This window comes from Sceloporus occidentalis, unplaced genomic scaffold (assembly GCF_023333645.1).
Source record: "Sceloporus occidentalis isolate IW3139 unplaced genomic scaffold, rSceOcc1.0.p SCAF_5, whole genome shotgun sequence".
NCBI classification, from domain to species: domain Eukaryota; kingdom Metazoa; phylum Chordata; class Lepidosauria; order Squamata; family Phrynosomatidae; genus Sceloporus; species Sceloporus occidentalis.
Window position 1 is genome coordinate 88,728,715 of NW_028316985.1, and position 19,465 is coordinate 88,748,179.

At 37.3% G+C, this 19,465-nt stretch overlaps 1 protein-coding gene across 10 annotated transcripts in view; it reads right to left on the reverse strand.

Annotated features, from left to right (window-relative positions):
* The window catches only part of UPF2 (UPF2 regulator of nonsense mediated mRNA decay), a 49,557-nt gene that overhangs the window by 23,334 nt on the left and 6,758 nt on the right, over nt 1-19,465 (reverse strand). For 3 of the 10 annotated variants that reach the window (XM_089524673.1, XM_089524675.1, XM_089524670.1), the window contains exons 2-14: nt 16,215-16,594; nt 14,485-15,264; nt 11,702-11,862; nt 11,337-11,534; nt 10,800-10,952; nt 8,892-8,954; nt 6,962-7,068; nt 5,521-5,606; nt 4,281-4,389; nt 3,270-3,383; nt 2,820-2,936; nt 1,826-2,011; nt 290-493 (exon numbers count right to left, since the gene is read on the reverse strand). In XM_089524673.1, coding sequence (XP_089380799.1) covers nt 290-493; nt 1,826-2,011; nt 2,820-2,936; nt 3,270-3,383; nt 4,281-4,389; nt 5,521-5,606; nt 6,962-7,068; nt 8,892-8,954; nt 10,800-10,952; nt 11,337-11,534; nt 11,702-11,862; nt 14,485-15,264; nt 16,215-16,576 — 2,640 coding nt within the window. In that variant the 5' untranslated portion in view covers nt 16,577-16,594. The remainder of the gene's footprint in view (nt 1-289; nt 494-1,825; nt 2,012-2,819; nt 2,937-3,269; nt 3,384-4,280; nt 4,390-5,520; nt 5,607-6,961; nt 7,069-8,891; nt 8,955-10,799; nt 10,953-11,336; nt 11,535-11,701; nt 11,863-14,484; nt 15,265-16,214; nt 16,595-19,465) is intronic. The other 7 variants (XM_089524680.1, XM_089524679.1, XM_089524674.1 and 4 more) reach the window with 6 other exon arrangements.

Sequence of the window (19,465 nt, forward strand, 5' to 3'; positions counted from 1 at the left end):
GCAAATCTGTGGCCATCCCAATGCTCAGTATGTAACATGCATGGTTTCTCAGCTGCATCTCAGAGAGGTACAGCCAAGTGACTTTGCTAGCATAAAAGAACATTATTTTTCTGTGCTCTTTATGGAAACATGGGCTCGTTTATCCTTGTGTGCTATGTATCTACTTAATCTCTAACTAATGAGCTACTTTTCAAAACACAGTGCTACAAAAGTATTAACACTAAAGATTTATTCAATTGTTCAATTATATGTTGTTAAAAGAATTTATAAATACATGAAAGTATTTTACCTCCATTCCCAGTCGAATATCCTCTAGAACACCATCCACTACATGAATTCCAACATCCTCTTGGTAAAGTACCAGCCCTGCTAAAAGGTTGGCTACACAGTGAATACTATTATATTTCACATTCCAGATGTTGATCATACAACATATAACATAGTCTTTCACTTCAGGGTCATGCCAGGGCAATTTGCGCATCTGTCTCAGGACCTGAACAAGATTTTAAAGAAACTTAACTCAAAAAAACAAAAAAACAAAAGTGGATGCTTTATGCTAATATATGCTATTAACCAGTATTATTCCAGAAAAAGTATTCTGGAGAGCCACACTCCTTTCATAATTAGTATTTTTATAATGCAAAGAAATGAACCATTTCATATAAAAGGACCAACACTGTTTTTGGGTGCTTCCAGCTGAGGCATTTAATGTCCAACTGCACTACCTCAATCATGGAAGTATGCAGGTGATCCAGATGACATTGCCATCAATGTGCATTTTTCCATTATATTTTCCATCTTTTTTCTAACTAGAGAAAAACAGTTGAGGAGGAAAAAGGGAATAGCAGCACAATGCCTTTCAAGTCTCTTTTCTTTCAAATCATATCACATGACTTGCATTTCCTGAGTGATGACAAAGAAACAATACCTTCTTCTGGAAGTATGCACAACACCACCAGCAAATATGTGAGAACCAATGCCAAAAAAATCACTACTAATTCATCATACATAAAAAGAAACACTCTTACAAAAAGAGATTTACTAGAACTTGTATTCATTCCTTAATGCTCAGAATACATGTTGACATATTTCTTTAAATCATTTGTTCACAAATTACAGCCTAGCGACCTCTAGACTCAAAGATAGCCTAACAACAACAAAGGAAAACACTGAAGAACTGGAGATTACATTCAATTTTCCCCAACGTAGCCATGGGGCAAGCTTTTCATAGTTTATTATGTAAACTGAAAACACAGGTTGCCTCTTATAAGTTGTACAAATGGGTTGAAGTTGGTATTCCAAAGAAAACCCTCACCCAAGCATACATGTAGTTGTTGTTATTATTATTATTATTATTATTATTATTGGTCTGTGGATATAGACAGCAGTGTTTTAATTCAAAAGACTTTCAAGCAAAGCATAAGAAAATTAAATTCTAATGATTTACAAAGAGAAAGTAAGTCGAACAGTTATTTGATATACCAAGGTGATTTTAACAGCACTACCACTTCCTGATGCTGAGCCAAGTGAAAACTACAAACAGGTTGAGTCAGTATTTGGCAATTTTATGAAAATCAGTGGTTTTATTTTTGGCATGCAGGTGGCTTTGTGGTGAAATATCTACTCCCCCCCATCTTCATATCACCGTAATGTACTCCACCTTCCCTTACCAATTATTTCATACTTGTTCAATTAAAGAAAAAAACCCAATAAACTTTGTTATTTTAATATAGTCACTGCCTCAAAAATTCTTCTAGAATAAATGTTCATCTCTCTTCACAAAGGTAATTATTTGGCTAAGAAACCAATATTGACAGAGACGCACCTTCTCAGTTGTGACTTTAGAAAGATCCTTATAAAGGAGCTTCCGAATATACTCCTGGAGAGGAGGGCGTTTCTTCTTCACAGTTTTCTCAGCTGGAGGGGGATTGCAGTAGTAATAGGCATTTTCTACCATTGTAACATACCGGGCATCTAGGTGCATTGCTTGTTTTTTCCGCATCATTTGTTCCTGGAGACAAACAAAAGATGGAAGCACCTTGAGCAGGCATGCTAATTTTTTAATCAGATCATACAGTTTGTCAACCGTCACATGAACCCTCCTTCTAGCCAAGCCAAGGAAACCCAAAACAATAGCCTGTGTCACAGTCTGTTCACCAAGCAAAAATCTATTTAGATTCCTTTTCTGAGATTCCAGTAACTATCATTTCCAACACAGGCAATATAGGATGGTAACACATCGCCAACTTTCCTCTGATACGTCCTTTCTCCCTGGGTTCTTTACCAAACAATCTGCAACTAGGGTTTCCAATCCTTCTTAACTCTACATTCAAGTCCTGGAACCAGTCTAGAAACTTATTGAGAGTGAGTTAATTCTTCCAGGAACGTGAAGTGCGCGTTCCATGTGGAGGCCTATAGACTAAAAATTGATCTGTGAGTTTTTCCTCTTCGACCAGAGGGGTAAATTACATTAGAATCAGAGTTGGAAGAGTCCACAAGGGCCATCCAGTCCAACCCCCCTGCCATGCAGGAAATCTCAATCAAAGCATCCCTGACAGATGGCCATCCAGCCTCTGTTTAAAGACCTCCAGGGAAGGAGACTCCACTACACTCCGAGGGAGTGTGTTCCACTGCTGAACAGCCCTTACTGTCAGGAAGTTCCTCCATGAGGTAGTCAAGTGTTATGTTGAGTGGGGAGGTGTTTGTTCCTCCACAGCAGCAAAGTATCCTCCATCTAATAACTTTTAGAACAATTGGTTGTGGCATATTTATTTACAAACATGATTCTGGAACTGCTCTCTTGAAAACATTATTCTTACCAAAAGAACACTTGTTCTTAAATGAGATTCTGGTGATCTGAAGAGGAATCTACCGCAAGTCTCTAGCAGAGTACACGCCATTTCAATATGGTGGTGTGAGAAGTCAGACAAAAGCATCTGTGGAGATATATACATTATGTTTTGAATATCTTTCACACTGCAATCATACATTATTCTTAGCATAATATTTTGCAGAGTCCAGAGCATACTTTGGGCTATTGTGAAATCTTTTAAATGGCAGCAAAATTATCTCATTACAAATTCATGCCCCAATTTTTGCTGATACATTTTAATTCCATTTTTTTTAAAAAAATGTATTAAATGATAAAGGCACCACTCCACTCAAACAATTTTAATTCAGTTCTCTCTGCTATTTTAAAAACTCTGTTTAGATCCACTTCAGTGTAATACAGACCTGAATACTCCAGAAGAAAGAAAAAGAACACTAACCTTTAAGCAATGCAGAGTGTCACTTTTTGAGAACATTTTAAACTTAGTAAGCTCTCCAATGAATCGTACAGTTTTATTTTTTGTTTCAATGTTGATCTGGTCCTTCTTTCTCACCTGAATATATGAATATATGAATTATTATTTTCAGGATTTAAGAAATAAATGTTAAAGTACCTATAAACAATCCCAAACAAGCTATCTAGGTCTGAATCCAATTCTGGACTTCTGTTTGTCAAAGGAACTTTGATCCACTAATTTTTTTTTTCTGTTGGATCCATCAATAAGATACTGGTTTTTGCTTATATTTCCTGCTCCTGATATTCCTCCCCACCCCCAAATCTAGATTGAAGGACTTCATTTGAGCAGGCTTTCTCCATTACTATTAGCAGAGTCCTCTGCTAGATCATACAATCATAGAGTTGGAAGAGATCAAAGTTCCTTCAATAGGAGACTCTCTACCCTGATATTTTTCTGTGCCAGAGGTAAATGGAAGTATCAAGAAATAATTTTGACAGACGTTTAAAATGTGATGTGATAGAGGGGATTACTACTTAAAGAAATAAAGTTACCCAACCACAAATACCTCATCTAGCCCTTTGAGTCTTGGACAACAGTTGCAATATAGAGAAAGTTAATATAATCACAATTTCTTGCAAGGATGAATTCTAAAATCACTAGATTTACTATCCCCTAAGGCTTAAACACAAAACAATCTCTACTGCAGATAACAAAGACACCAAGATTGGAAATCAACATAAAAGAAACTTATGCTTATGAACTTCAGAAATTATAGCTCTACGCACAAATATATATATTGTTAGTCAAATGTCAGTTTCATAAAGCACAAACCTGTAAGGTTCTAAATGTAAAAAATTTAACAGATTCAAACAGCATAATATATTGTTATGAAGCTCAGTCTTATTCTTTAATGTTAATATTGCTTTCTCAAGAGATTTTTATGAATGTTATCAAATGAATGAATTTACAAACGCAGAGTCAGCAGAAACATACATGAAACCTGAAGTCGCCTTTGAGCATGGAACAGAGATCCTCAGCTACATCAGACATACAGGGATGTAATGTGCCAACCAGTCTTGCATAAAAAGGTAGCAAATCTAGCCTACAAACAAAAGGTTACAAACTTGTAAAGTTAAACTGCAAAGAGCAAGTATTAATCTTCAACAGGTTCTTTTTTTAAATATATTTTAAAAATATATTTTCACATGCTTATTCTGTTTTTGAATTTTAGCTTTGGAAGTAGTATCCTTATATTCAAAAGTTGACCAAACTTTTATGACTTCACAGAATTACATTTTGTGAGTAAGGGTTGTGGGTGGAAGGGAGAAAAGAATGTGGAATGACATCTGACCATGTAGTATTAATACCTTTAGATTCCACTGTTTATACATTACCATTCATATAGTACAGTCATACTCTTACAGATCCAGAACAGCTTAGACCAATCTCTAACCTAAGCCCTAGTGAGATGGTTTGAAACTTCTATATGACATACACATGAAAAGGGTTGGTGGGCTAGCCCTGTCATCACCTCTATATATGGACTGCACAAGTCTAAAGAGGAGAGCATCCTACATGAAGGCTCTGTTGGTGATTAGAAATGCTGATTTACTAATGTTCCCAACTGCATGGAGAACTTCCACACATAAAGGAAGTTTGGCTCTGCACACAACTGTCCTCCTGTAAATAAAGATGGTAGCAGCAGGGCATACTCCTCACCAAGTTTACTTTATTCAGTTTTCAGCACACCTGTACATAGCTCTACTTAACAACGCAAGCCCCTAAATTAGGGGACTTTCTTTTTCTCTCTCTTTCACTCTTTCTCTTTGTGTTTATGTGTGCATATTTGGTAAACATTCCTGCACTCACAAAGCTAGGTAAAATAGTTCTTCAGATCAGGTCACTACCTAACTTTTTCTGTTTTACACTCTTACTACTGATGTTTATATAGCAGTCCTAGCACAATTTGAGGAAGGGTTTCTGAAATGCCATCATGCTGAATATCTTTATTACAATAATACTGTATTTTGTGTGATCCATCTTCCAGACCTGCTGGATGTTCATACATCTATATAATTTGTACCTAGCATACAATGTGAATTTAAATATATTCAGGGAGTTGGCTACATAAATCTACAGGATGTGCAAATCCCTTGAGCATTTTTAATGCTTCTTTTTGAATTTCAGCCATTTCCTTTACTACAACAACATTTGCATTTACACTAACACTTACCTTTGTCGAGGTACGATAAAGAGAGCCCGGACTAATTTTCTTCTGTTGGCCTTTGTGTTCATATTCATACAAAAATCCATTGCTGCCTATATAAAGAAAAGTGAACTTTTAAAATGAATTTTAACAAGAAATTCAACTCTAATAAAAATCTAAGAAGTATATCTCTCCAAACACACATTATTTTAAGATGAATACAGAAAAGTATCACACTTTCCAATTGTTAAGATTTCTATTCTCTTGAACTAGAGATTAGTAGCTGGCAGCTTTGGGTAACATCATCCCCCTGAATTAATTTCATCTAGCTCCTAATGTTTGGTTCCACCAACTTAAAATGAAGTGTCATCCACCATAGTTTCATATTGAGGGAAAAGAAAACTATTTTAAATAACTGTTAGGCACAAATGAATACTATTCTATACTCTGAATATATGTAGGTTGGGACTAGTACACAAATACTTGCTCTGCAAATTGAAACATGTACTCCTGACGATCCCAGGGAAATTTTGTGCTTAAGTGCATTAATTGTGTATGTTTCCTTGTTGCCATGTTACTTGCCTGTTTGCAATCACTAGCTTATCTCAGCTTTTGGACATTTACAAGATACAGGATTGTTATATCAATATTGACCAATGTTTTATTGTAATCCATCCAGCAATCATCTTACTGTTTTAAGAGTGAAAGTAGGAATAGAAAAACTTTTATTATACATCAGAGATTTCCCACGTTTTGGGTCTTTCTAGGTGTACTTATATTCTCTTTCATGCAAAGCAAAACAAAATTAGTAATGTGCAGAGAAACAAAGACTCTCACACACTATCTCCAGTCCCATAGAATACTTCCTACCATTTCCTTTTTTTCTGAACAGGTGGGGAAATGTCAAAACAAAGAACTGGGTTGCAGCCACCCACTACTTTATTTCTCCAGGAATATCTCAGGGGCCGCATAGGCATTCTTCCAAATAGATGGTGCAAAAGGCTAGCATTTTGCTTCACAGTGTACAGGTAACAAATAAATTAAAATAATTTGCAAAATAAAATAAAATAAAATAAAGAAGGGCACTAAACCTGATAGACATAAAAAAAATGTCCTTGGGCTCCATGCTGGAGACCCTAGATTTATATTTATTATTAATTTATATTTCCATCCCACCCTTCAGTAGGAAAGGGTTCCACAGTAGCTTACAATGTGTAGTAGTTAATGTGACAGTTTCCTGCCCTAAAACAACACAAGAAAAAGGAAATGACACTGGAGGACAGTACTAAGTACAGCAGGTATTCCCTGTTCTTCCCTCTCTTCCCAGGCCACAGGAGTGGCAGTTGGGATATCGGGAAAGACTTTCATCAGATGCTGAGCCTAGGCATGATGGAGTTACCTCAGAATACAATACACAATATATCATACAGGAAAGACAGCAAGAAGAACTACTAGCTGCTAACTGTACCTTGTCTATTAGGTCTCTATTTACACAGTTTGGGAGTTGCTGAAGGAAAGCATCTACAATAAGCTTCAGGTGTGACCCAGTACTGGTTTCTTCATCTTCTTGCTCTACTTGAGTATAAAAACAAAGAGAAACCAAAAGCGAAACACTTAAAACGGTATATATAATTATTTAAATTGGTTTCTAAGTTACATACATCCACTCACCTTAGGGAGGTGAATCTTACTTTGACAATGAGGAAATACAAATAGGAAAAAGACACCCATCTCTATAGAATATTCCCTAGCATAATCTTTAGAAGGCTCAGTGAAAATAACAGAGACATGTATTTAAAATATGTACAGAAAACAGGATAGAAAACACAGCAATATCCAATGCTATTTTCATTAGCAACAACAAAGAAGGACACATACACAGAGCAAGTACATACACACAAGTATTGAAGAACAGATCTTTAAAGACATCAAATAAGACCTGGATTTGCCTTCTTCCACTAAAGAGAATCAAGGTGAGAGTACAAATTGCATCTAAGTGGGAATCTAGGCTTGTGGATCATTTGTTAAGATCCAGTCTTGGAGACCTTGGCCTTGTCTACATGGGTGTTTTACCCTGAGTTACTCCTGAGCTAACTGCATTCTGCAAAACTCCACATTGCTTCCAGATTATCTTCACAATACCCCCACCCAATTCGCGGTTTCCTCTCCCAAACCTGCATTTTTAAAACTCACCTTATGCTGCAGGTTTTTGGTGTGTTTGCAGCAACAATGAGCTTGTTAACTCACACTTCTTATTCTACATCCAGTGCCACTGGCATGGGCACAGGCCCCTCTGACGTCAGAATGAGGTGCCCAGCATCAATAGCATGGCTGGGTGCCTCATTCTGACCTCAGTAACAGCACCATGTGGCAAATGGGGACTGTGTGAGCAGTCAGCTACCCATTTGTTGTTTGAGGAAGAAAGCAAGGTAAGGAACCAATTTGGGAGCTAGAATACTCTGGGGGAAGCCCAGAGTATTCTGACAAATGTAGATAAGACCTTTGAGATGACTATGCATTTTTCATCTGAGGCTTCATAAACACCACAGTAAAATTCCTATTGTGAAGGCCATCACAATCCCCTAAAAGGTTATTGCAAGGAGAAATAAGCTAAGAACTGCAAAGCACTTTGCATATTAGAACTGCTAGATAAAGATATTAATAACAAGAAGAGATTACTAGCATCCTTTCAAACTGGCCTCCTCATGGACATCCCCTTGATTGTTCCCCTTCACGGTATGTCAATTTTATGTGTTTTGCCATTCAATACAAATGGATATTCAAATTTCAAAATAAATGCTTTAATCATTGAGTTTTTGATTTGGATCAGTTGATGTGTAAACTCAAAGTAAGCTAGCATACTTAACAGATGCATTTTAAATACAGTTGGAACCTTCTGTTTTCATTTTCATCTGGTGACTCCTTTTATAAGACAAACAACTGCTGGTGATATGAAGAATATTGAACTTACTTTCAGTTGGGTTTGTTTCAACAGTTGCTAAATATCCTACGTGATCTGCTTCATTCTGTCACTATACAGAATGTACAGTACATTCAAATGGAAATGCATTCAAAATCAGACCTGAAACTCACATTTAGCATTCTTAAGGTAAAGAAACTAATATTTTAAGCTCACAGCTGAAATGTTTTCATTGCAAGGATATAAAACATTTCCCTCAGTTATCCATTTTGTTGGGGAAACTCACTGTAAAGATGGATCATCTTAAGGATTTGTTTTGTTCCTACTGAGGATTTATAGAACACTAATCTGCAACTCCTCTGGTTACAGATAGTTTGACATTAGCTGTTCTTCCTGGAACTTCTATCTGCTCCCTACCCCTTATAAGCTTATCTGTTTGAAGCACTTTCTTTTCCTTAGTTACCACCTCAAAACTCACTTCTTGCAGCTTGCTTTCCGTTGCTATTTTCAGCTCCGGTGCTATCTGCTCCCTGTTTCTTCCCTAATCATATTAAAAATAGAACAAAAACATTTAAACATACCCATAACACCACACTGCACAGAAGCAAACTTTTATTATTAAAAAGTTTATATTTTAACATTCTTTTATGTACACGTTCTACTCCTAATATCATATTTCTTCCTATCATAATAGTATCAGCGCATATTTTAAACAGCTAGGGGCATGGAATACATTAATAATAATGTATGCTTCTTCTCATCATAAAGCTATAAAAGAAACAAACAGTGCCATAGTGAATTTTCTTAATTTGAATCTCATGCCAGAGAGCAGGGAGGGAATTGTTTAGATTAATTGATCTCATTAAAATAAAAGTTACAGGCAAGCCAAATATCCACACATTTTACTAATTTTTTATTAAGAGTCCATGAAGCAGAACTGAATGTGATTATTATAATTCACTCACATCCTCTTATAGTGTCTGTGTCTCTCACATACTTGCACACATATACACTCTTTTGCACATAACTATACAGAGTGCTTTACAACCCATCTCATTCACCTTAACAATCCTGTGAAGCAAGTGACTATGTAATTCATATATTGTACATCAGAGAATTAGAACGAAGAGCAAGTGACTTGTGCAAGGCATGCCAGTGAGTTTGTGAATACAGTCATCCCTCCATATTTGTGGCTTTGATATTTGCGGATTTGATTATTCACAGATTTGATTAATATGTTCTCTCTAGAAATATCTAGGTCCTCCAGTGCAACTCTGTGGTCAACTTTAACTAAAAGCTGCACTGAAAGATCTAGAGATTCCTGGAGAGAATGCTCTACTATGCCTTTGAAGCTCCTCCAGTGTAGTTCTATGGTCAGTGTCTGTCGGACGTGGACCACAGAGTTGCACTGGAGGACCTAGAGATTCTTAGAGAAGTGTCCTCTCAGGCCAAAACATGGTGTTTTGGTTATTTGCGGTTTTTCCATATTCACGGGGGTCTTGTGCCCCTAACCCTAGCGTATATGGAGGGACAAGTGTACTGTTTTCCACATGTGAACACAGGCTTCTCAACAATTATCACCCTCTTGGAAAAAAGGGGTACAACACAGAATTATTTCAAAGAAAGAAAGAAAGAAAGAAAAAGACTGACACTGAACACTTGAAAGGGAGTTTGAAACAATCAACTACTCCTGGAATGCCAAACATAATTCTTCACAGTAAGAGTAATAGTACTTGCATTATTTTAAAAGCCATGCAGGCACACAGAAATTTGAATCTGGTCTTAATAGATACCTATTACCCTAACAGGAAAGTGTTCTACCTCTTCAATAAGACCAGGCAAAGGAGGAAAATATCAAGTCATCACCCCATTGTGCTGGGAAACTAACAATGTGTACAGTTAAATGGGAAAATCTCAGTACCTGAGTAACATTTTTTTTAAAAAATGTAAGTAGCCGTATGTCACCACATATCCAAAACAGCAGCAGGAGTAAGGGAGCAGAATATGCTATCTTTTCATTATTAATGAACCCTTACCAGGGGCTATTTATCTACTTCCATAGGCAATGGGTGCTCTCAACTTACAGGAGCAAGTATCAGCTGACAGCAACTGCCAGCAGTAATGAACATTATGAGTGTTATTCCTTTCTTGCTAGAAATACAGAAGTATATTTGATTGAAAAACCTCTACACAACAAAGACTGTGGAGCTAGAGTAGTTGAAACTACTATTGTACTGATACTGCCAATCTTAAAAATATGTTAGCATCTAACATACCCAACATTCCATACGTATTACAAGTAAGACTGGCTGCCAACTGGATTAGTTATACATTAGATTACATAAAAATTAGTACATCTATATGTACCTCTCTGTGTTATCATTACCTTGTTCATCAAGAAGCTTTTTGGTGAGATCCTCTGCTTCATCACCACAATCTAACTCAAGCGTGTCATCGTTGATATCTAAATTCTCCAGGTCCAATTCCAGATCTTCAGTACCAGACACATCTCTGTTTTCCTTAGCTTCTTTTAACTCTGCTTCCAAAAGTAGTATAATATACATAATTATTTACATTTCTAGTTTGTCCTTTGATCCCATATATTTATATTCCACAGTTTTAACAGAAAGTATAATGCTGCTAGGTGTTAAAAATCAGCTAATTGATTAAAAATATTATGAGAGAAACAGCTAGTTCCCTCCATATTTCAGATGCCTTCATTTTTCAAAATGTTTCAAACATTGCCAGAAAGCAGAATGTACTGTTTTGAAGCATGAAAACATGTGGCCACAGTCAAGCATCATTTTTAAAAGCTGTAAAACAGAGTCATACCCCTAATCTAGCAGAACCACAGGTAAGACTATACCCCTATCACCCTTTCTATGTCAACATCTTCAAAACAATAAATGCCAAAATATTGTACCTCTAGAGTCATCTTTGCTTGAGTCCTTGTTTTGTGAACACTTTTCATTATCCTTGAACAAGATTGCTGGCACAAATGCTTTTAAGTCAATAAGATTCTCATAGAAGTTTCGAGCATCTTCATCCTCCCAGATGCCCCCTTCCAAGTCATATTCACCAGGCTTGCCAGGGGTAAAAATGTCAATGCCAGGCCCATGTTCTAGAATGATACACAAAACCAATAGATCATTACTGGTTTCTGCAACAGCATCAGTTACTTTCCCTTTAATTTCTACTTGAGTATTAAGATTACAACTAAGCCAAAAGTCACTGTGATGCCAAAGCTGCTGCAGTTATCTCTGTCCTCATATCTAGATAACTCCATACCTTCTGGTACTGGTTTGTCTTGAGGAAGATCAGGCATATTTTCATCCAGAAGATCAGCTAAAGACTGAGAGTTTGCCAACAACTTCTGATAGGACATGGCAAATTCTTCATACTGCTTATGTCGATCTTCACTCAGTTCCCCTTTAGAGTGTAGAATACGCCTAGAAGAGTCAGACACAAACATAAAACAACAAAGAGGAATCAAAGGTTTTTCTAGCATTCCCTTAAAATCCAAGATAGTCCAAATGTCACAGAAGTGAATTGGTGCGGCAGTTTTTAAAACCTCTAAAAGTATTCCACATTAAAATTCATGAAGAATATTTGATATTATTATTTGACTGTAGAATACGGGGGGGGGGGGGGGGGGAGGAGAATGGGAAAAGCCCATATAGCAAAAGCTGGAAAAAATTCAGTGGTTACTCCATCTTTTAGCTGAAATAATCTTTGCAATTTACAGCATTGTACAAGCAGTGTACAAACACATCTGAAGACCAGGCATGCCAAAGATGGTCTAAGAAAGGGATGGGGAAAAGATGGTTCTCAGACCCATATGCAGTCCTCCAGGGATCCACAAGCATCCCTCCTTTTTTTTCCTTTTGTTTTTTAAAAAAACCTTTTTAAAAAATTAATAAAAGAAAGCCTCCTATGTCTTGTAGGGGACAATTTTGCCAGAGGAGGCTTCCCTCCCAACTAGGAAGGTAAAGTTGAAACTGACTTTAAGTGTACTTCTCAGATGCCCTTCTTGGGCCTAAACCAGCACTGGGAGGCTGTAAAGCATGGTGAAAATACCCCCATGGTCTCTAGGGAATCTTTCAGTGTTGTGGCAGCAGTTGTCCAAAATCTATGGGAGGGCAGTGGCATCTCCCCGTTCTTGCAGCTGCCCAGCCCTGGTCCAGGATAAATGGAAATGTCACCTTCCAATCATGACAGAAATATGAGAACAAATTATATGGGTAACAATTCAATGCCCTTTAAAAACAATTAAAAATGCAAATTGTCCTTGTTGCCTCAAATCTACTGCCTGGAGTGAGCCACCTCATATTACTTAAATGTAGGGAAGACCCTGACAAGTAATTGGAGGATTAAGCATCCAAAAGCTTCAAATGTCTCCAGGCCAGGACTAACCTAAGAGTTGCCCCACAGACACACACAGATACAAAGACTGTTTTTGAGAAGTCAGTTCCCCCCGACTCCTGAATCATCTGTTTGTTGACAAAAAAAAAATACAAACTGCTTTTCTCAGAACCCCTCATGAGTGTTGATACAACATTTACACAGGGTGCACTCCAATAACTTTAAAAAATCATTTCTAGACACAGACTTCAACTTCTACCCACACAGTTTTATTTTGTTTTCAGTTTTTGGCTGCCCACACAGCCACAAAAGAGCTAGAAAAGGGCAAATTATTCTCCAACCCACTAAAGTTGTCCACCTCTGCTTTTGGCCTGGAATGGAAAGCATATGAGGGATGAACGGAAGATATTGGCAAACAAATATTACATTCCTCTGAGCTTCAGATGGAAAGTTATGAAAGGGCACTGTATCATATTCAGCAGTCATCAGGTGAGGTGAAAGGAGAACAACTATTACAACATTTCTGTCTGTGTTACAAGGTGTTATGCATTAGAAAGCAGTAGCTCTACAACAACTTTGCTGAATGAAGATGAAAATAAATGATATGACAACAAGTTTGAAATAATGGCTTAGTGTAAAAGAGCTGCAATTATTTGCACTGAACTGGCATGGGAAAGCAAAGATTTTCTAACTGCAATAATGTAGTGCATCAACAAATGTTATAAAATGACTTTCTAACCAAATGACATTCTGTAAGGGTATATAAAAGGAAAAGCCTTAAGATGTTAGCCTAAAATAAATACAAATAATCATTTCTCTTCTGCCTTGCAACTTAATTGCCCACTGATAATTTACCCACTGTTTCATTTGAAAGGGTATTAAAGGCCATATGACTTTGCTTGAGTGACAGTAATGTGGTAGAATTCATACATCTTTTTTCAATTCACCTAATTCTAATTATTTCAGTTTTTCTCAGTAATAAATCTGCTTGTCAAACGTTGCAAAGTAGATTGCACATCAGGAACAAATAGTCACCAAACACTGTTAGCAGCTCGAATATTTATATTCAAGAACCTTTGCATAATTTTAAAAAAATCACATTTTTTGTTTTTGCAGATGTTTGCAGATCTTCCAATATTAATAAAAACCACCAAACCACAACATGCAGTGAGGAAAGTGAGGAGAAAGCCCTAACTGGAATGAACTATCACAGAGTGGCATTTATTCCTCTTATGGAATATATTATCTTGTTTTCCCATGGACCATCCTTCTTACACTTACTTCCTTTACTTTTGCTACATCCCCACTGCCTAATTCTATGAGGAACAGTACTCTGATTCTCTTAACCATATCTGTCCAGTTCTTCTCTTCTCAGATCCATAAAGAACTACTCTGATCCTTACAGAATACAAAGCAAGAATGTTCTCAAATTATATTGCCCATTTTGGATGTAGCACTATCAAAATCACTTCTCACTCTCACATCAATTTTTTTCATCCTCTACTGTGTCTCCTTCCTCCAGGTTCCAAATTGCTTATCAGCAGATATATCAAACATTGTAATGTTAGTACATTTCCTCCCACTTCAAAACTCAAAATTTGAAACCAGAACAGTATCTCAGTTAAAACAAAAGTTCTTACCCAATCCATTTCCAATCTGTGGCAAGCATTAAAAACTTGGCAATTCATTAATACCATTTAAAATTTCACCTGTTTTGTCTTTCAATATTTTGCAGTTCCCTGTGGTCCCTTTTCAGATGTTTGGTCAAGGATGTAAAATATTCTTTTAGCAGATTTTGGAAAGGTTGCTGCTTCTCTGGGCTAATTATTTCGCTGGGAGGAAAACTCAAGTTAAATTTATCTGCTGCACTTTTAACTTTCCTTGGTACCAGACCAGCAATATCATCTCCACAATGCCGACAAAAACTAATAACCACTGAAACGTGGGTGTGGGATTCACGATCAGCATTAATAATGTTCTTTAGCTGTTCATAGATTAAAGACAAGCCTTCTTTATCTGTGAAAATGCCAACTATTGTCAGTTCTGCAATGAACCGCAAGTCTGTTCTTAGTTTAGTAATGTTGGGCATTTTTTCTTCTTTCCTTGCTTCAAAATGCTTTTTCCACACTTGCAGCAGTGATGGAGCAAAGTCAGCGTAACGCTGATGAAACAGGGAACACAAATGCACTGCACAGTTTACATCTGATATTTTTAGCTTTGCTTCCACTATAGAAGCAACAGCCTCTGCAATGTACTTGCTTAAATTGAGACCATTAAAGTCATGGGACAAGGAGTCTCTCTGCTGTTCCGTGATAGTTTTTAACTTCTTAACAAAGGCAGTGTTTTTCTTGAGGCTTGAATCCAGCCTGCTGAAGAAGTTCTCTTCAGGTCGACTGTCTGATGCATTCTGGTTTTTGCTACGGAGTTCCTTTCTTGCCTGGTGGCGTTCCCAAGCTTCCTGGTGGAGCTGATGTGCCTCTTCCTTCTCTCTAAATAGAATATGCATAATGAGATTTAATTAGCCTTGTTTCTAATTTTAAAAAAGAAAACAAATATTTTGGTAACACATTTTTAATATTAATTGTTTTAGTTTAAAATGCTGTAAATAACAGGCAACATTTCAAAAAGTGCATCCTCGCCTCCCTCTTATAAAAGGAAATGCCTCTTGTGTGATGAGTAGATCAGAAGAACTAAAAAGTTTGCAAGTCTTCTGTGGAATTAAGGTTAGCACTGATAAGCACAGTTCAGATGTGAATTTTGATTGTTTCTTTTCCATTTGCACAGCTAAATTTAGTGTACCAATTTAGCCTATTCCTTGATACATCAGATCTGGCTATGGTGACACATACTTTGATTACATCCCATTTGCACTACTATAACACACTCTATATAGGGCTGCCTATGAAAATGCAAGGAGCATATAACTCTCTTATTAAAACAGCCTTGCTGGCTTGTTGTTGTTGTTAACTGCTCTCAAGTCAATCTTGATTCATGGCAACCCGGTGGATGAGAGATCTCCAAGACTCACTGTCCTCCACAGCTCTGCTCAGGTCCTGCAGGCTTAGGTCTGTGGCACAACTATCTAGCATGTGGTCTCCCTTTCCTTCTGCTGCCCTCCACCATCTCTAGCATTACTGTCTTTTACACTGATTCATACCTTCTCATGAAGTGACCAAAGTACAACAGCCTCAAATTAGTCATCCTGACTTCCAGGGAGAGTTCAAGCTTGACCTGTTCTAGAACCCATCTGTTTGTTTTCTTGTCCATCCATGTCATCTGCTATTACTGGTTTATTTACAGGCACAATTCAAGGTGCTGGTCATGAAATACATAAAGCCTTACACAGTTTGTGATGTACAGTTAATGCTTTCAGTGTCCTGGCATCCTCACAAATATACTATGAAAACACAGGTACAAGTAACAAAGACCAAAACCTTACTTAAGCTGGGCAGCTGCCTCTTCCTGTTGCCGCTTCACTTCTTCCTCTTGCTTCATTTTCTCTTCCTCTTCAAGTTTTTGCTTTTCCTCCTCTTCTTTTTTCTTCTGCTCTTCTTCAGATTTAACCTTCTCATCATCTTTTTTCTTACGTTCCTTGTCTTCTTTTTTTCGCTTTTCCTCCTCCAGTTTTTTCTTTTTATCTTCAGGTGGTTTTAACATCTCTCTCTTCACGCCAAGCCTGACATCCTCTTTGGGCTTGTCCCTGCTGCTCACTGATCGTCTGTCACTGAACTCCTTATCTTTATTACTTAATGATGTTTCTTTTTCTTCCATGCTTGTCGATTTCTTACGTTCAGCTGGCATTATGTTACCCAGGAAGATCTGAAAGACAATTAACATGAAACTGTCATTATATTTTCAATCACTCAATCAAGGCTTTCTTATCTATATCCACAACCTTTTGGCTAGGCTGTCAAACTAGCTCAGTATCAGCAAATTGAGTACTAGCAGTATGGCACAAGTACCACCAAACTCTCTCCACCAGTCCATAGACTAAAGAACCAGACCAGCCTAAGCATTTTAGGCCTTATACAGACAGGCCAAAATAAAGCTGCTTAAGGTCACTTTGGAGGTATGGTGTTTCAATGAGGCAAGCGTCCTAAGAGTCCAAAAGCTGCACCAAAGCTGCACTCTAGTCCTTAGGACTGGAGCGTGGCTTTGGTGCGGTTTCTGGACTCTTAGGATGCATGTATCATTTAAACAGCATACCTCCAAAGTGAATCAAAGCAGCTTTATTTTGGCCTGTCTGTATCAGGCCTTACTTAAAAAAAAAAATCCAAGTCCTACCCTCACCCCACCCCCATTCAGTATCATTAATAAATGTGGGACACTACCAACCAGGAAGCTATCCTGAGCAAATCCTATTGAAGGAACTAAAGAGATGAGGCTCTGATTACACAATGCTCAATTGTACTGAAAACCGGTTGGCAGCCATATCACCTTAACTCAGGGTTGGATTGCCTTTGACCCCTGACCATACCCCCCTGCATAGTTGAGAGGGATTTCTTTGTTACACAAGACACTGGACTACAACAACAACAACAAAAATCACCGAGTCAGTTTCTCCCCCTTCCCAGTTGTCATCACAGGCTTCTGAAGAAGTGGCCTTACCATCAGGACAAAGGGCAGGGAACACTGAAATGGAGGTAACTCAGCACAGTAGCAAACTACTCGCTCTTCCTGAATCAACAAACTTTCCTTGCTGGAATATACCATGGTTCATCTTTCCTACTCAAACAACATCTATTTGTTTGAGCAATTGCACCATAATAAAAGCAATTCTGATAGCATACTAGACATTAATTAGTCATTTAAAGATGTTATCATAGCCAAGTTGGCATCAATTAAATTAAATAAGCAAAAATGTGGTCTCTTGAAAAAAAATAATCCCCACTTCCAGTATCTGTTTTTAATTGCTTATTATCAAAGATGTAAATTTAGAGTCAAACAAACCAGAACAGATACCCCAAATCAGAACCACCAGATATTATCTATTTCCCCTCAAAATAAAGGACTAAATTTCTACCCTCTCCCAGTATAAGTGGAAACTTTAGAATGCTATGGCAACCATGCTAAAAGGATGAGAATGAACCTTGAATTAACTATTGTTTGAATCTCAAGAAGTTGTATTGTAAAGGTACAATTGTAAAGAAGTTGTATTGTAAAGATACAAGTATAAAGATAAAGATTGTAAAGAAAGAATAAGAATGTTGTTGAATGGACATGACTGTAACTTGTTTTATAACATTTCATAAATATGCCTTCAAATTTTAACTTTCGAATAAGCTACAGTTGTCAAACTTATAGCATGGACCATACTGGAGCTATATGTATTTACAGCTGTATACTGACATACAACAAAGGCAAAAAACCTGCAAACCAGGTAGCTTAATTAAATCAACGTAGGCTAGCATACTTTTTACCATCTCTGTTTTTACGAAAAGCTATATTGAAAAATTAGAGAGCCAGCATGTTATAGTGGCATGAGCATTGAATTATGACACAAGACCACCTGCCTGGCCACTGGAACCCAACGGGTGACCTTGGGCAAGTCACACTCTCTCAGCCTCAGGAGAAGGCAATGGCAAACCTCCTCTGAACAATTTTCATCAAGAATATCCCATGACAGGGTCTCCTTAGAGTGGCCATATGTCAGAAACGACTTGAAGGCAGACAACAAAAAATATTATAAAACTTATTAGGTAAATCTCAGAAACAATATTGTAAATTATTTTTAAATGAACAATAAATGGTTAGATAAATTAAAGCTACAACACTCCTGTAAAATAGATGTGCAAGTATTAAAAAATTAATATTTTAAAAATTAAGAAAAATTCAGAATACAAGACTCCAAGCACATGTTCACTATTAAAATCAAGAGAAAAGGAAAGAGAACTGTCTATCAGTTATGGTAGTTCTTACGTATTTCTAGGAAGATATTTAAAACACACTTATTTATAACATAACTATTATTTTATCCAAATCAGTATACCTTCCAAATGACTAGTCTACCTGCTTTTGGCACAGCTGAAACACAGGCACTTTACTGCTAAATTCTCTATTTAATGTGTTCCAGCTTCCAGCCACTATAACATTCTCATGTGACCAGAAGGAGTTTAACACTGAAGTAGTAGTTGGCTGCTACTTTGTTTGGAACAGAGGAGGTGGAGGATGTGGCCCTGCAGATGCTACTGAATTATAGTTCTTAGCAGTCCCAGCATTGCCTTTCCAAGTTTTCTTGTTGTACAACCTGGATCTGAAATGTACTTAATGGGCACTATTACCATCTAACGTAAATAACATAGTAAAAACAGTGAAGTTTCAAACTATTTTTCCTGCGGCACACCAGTTGAATAAACAAAAATCAACCAGAACTTGTGAGTTGTCTAATCGCTCAGCTACGCTGCTGTCACACAGCTAATTGAGCTCTGGTGCAACCTACTGCCTCCACAAATCACATAAATGATTTCACTTGTGTGGATTTCCAGTGTCACAAGGTCTCAGATTACAGACACCTGCTTCTGGAAGGCTCCAAGTAACTATCAAAACAAACCCAGGATAAAGTTGATTAAAAAAAAACACCAATCAAGGTGGGATTATGGGGAAATTCCAAACTATGAATGCCCTTGGAGGACCATTCAATCCAGTATTACATAATGTAAAGATGCAGATTGACCATGACTCTGCTTAGAG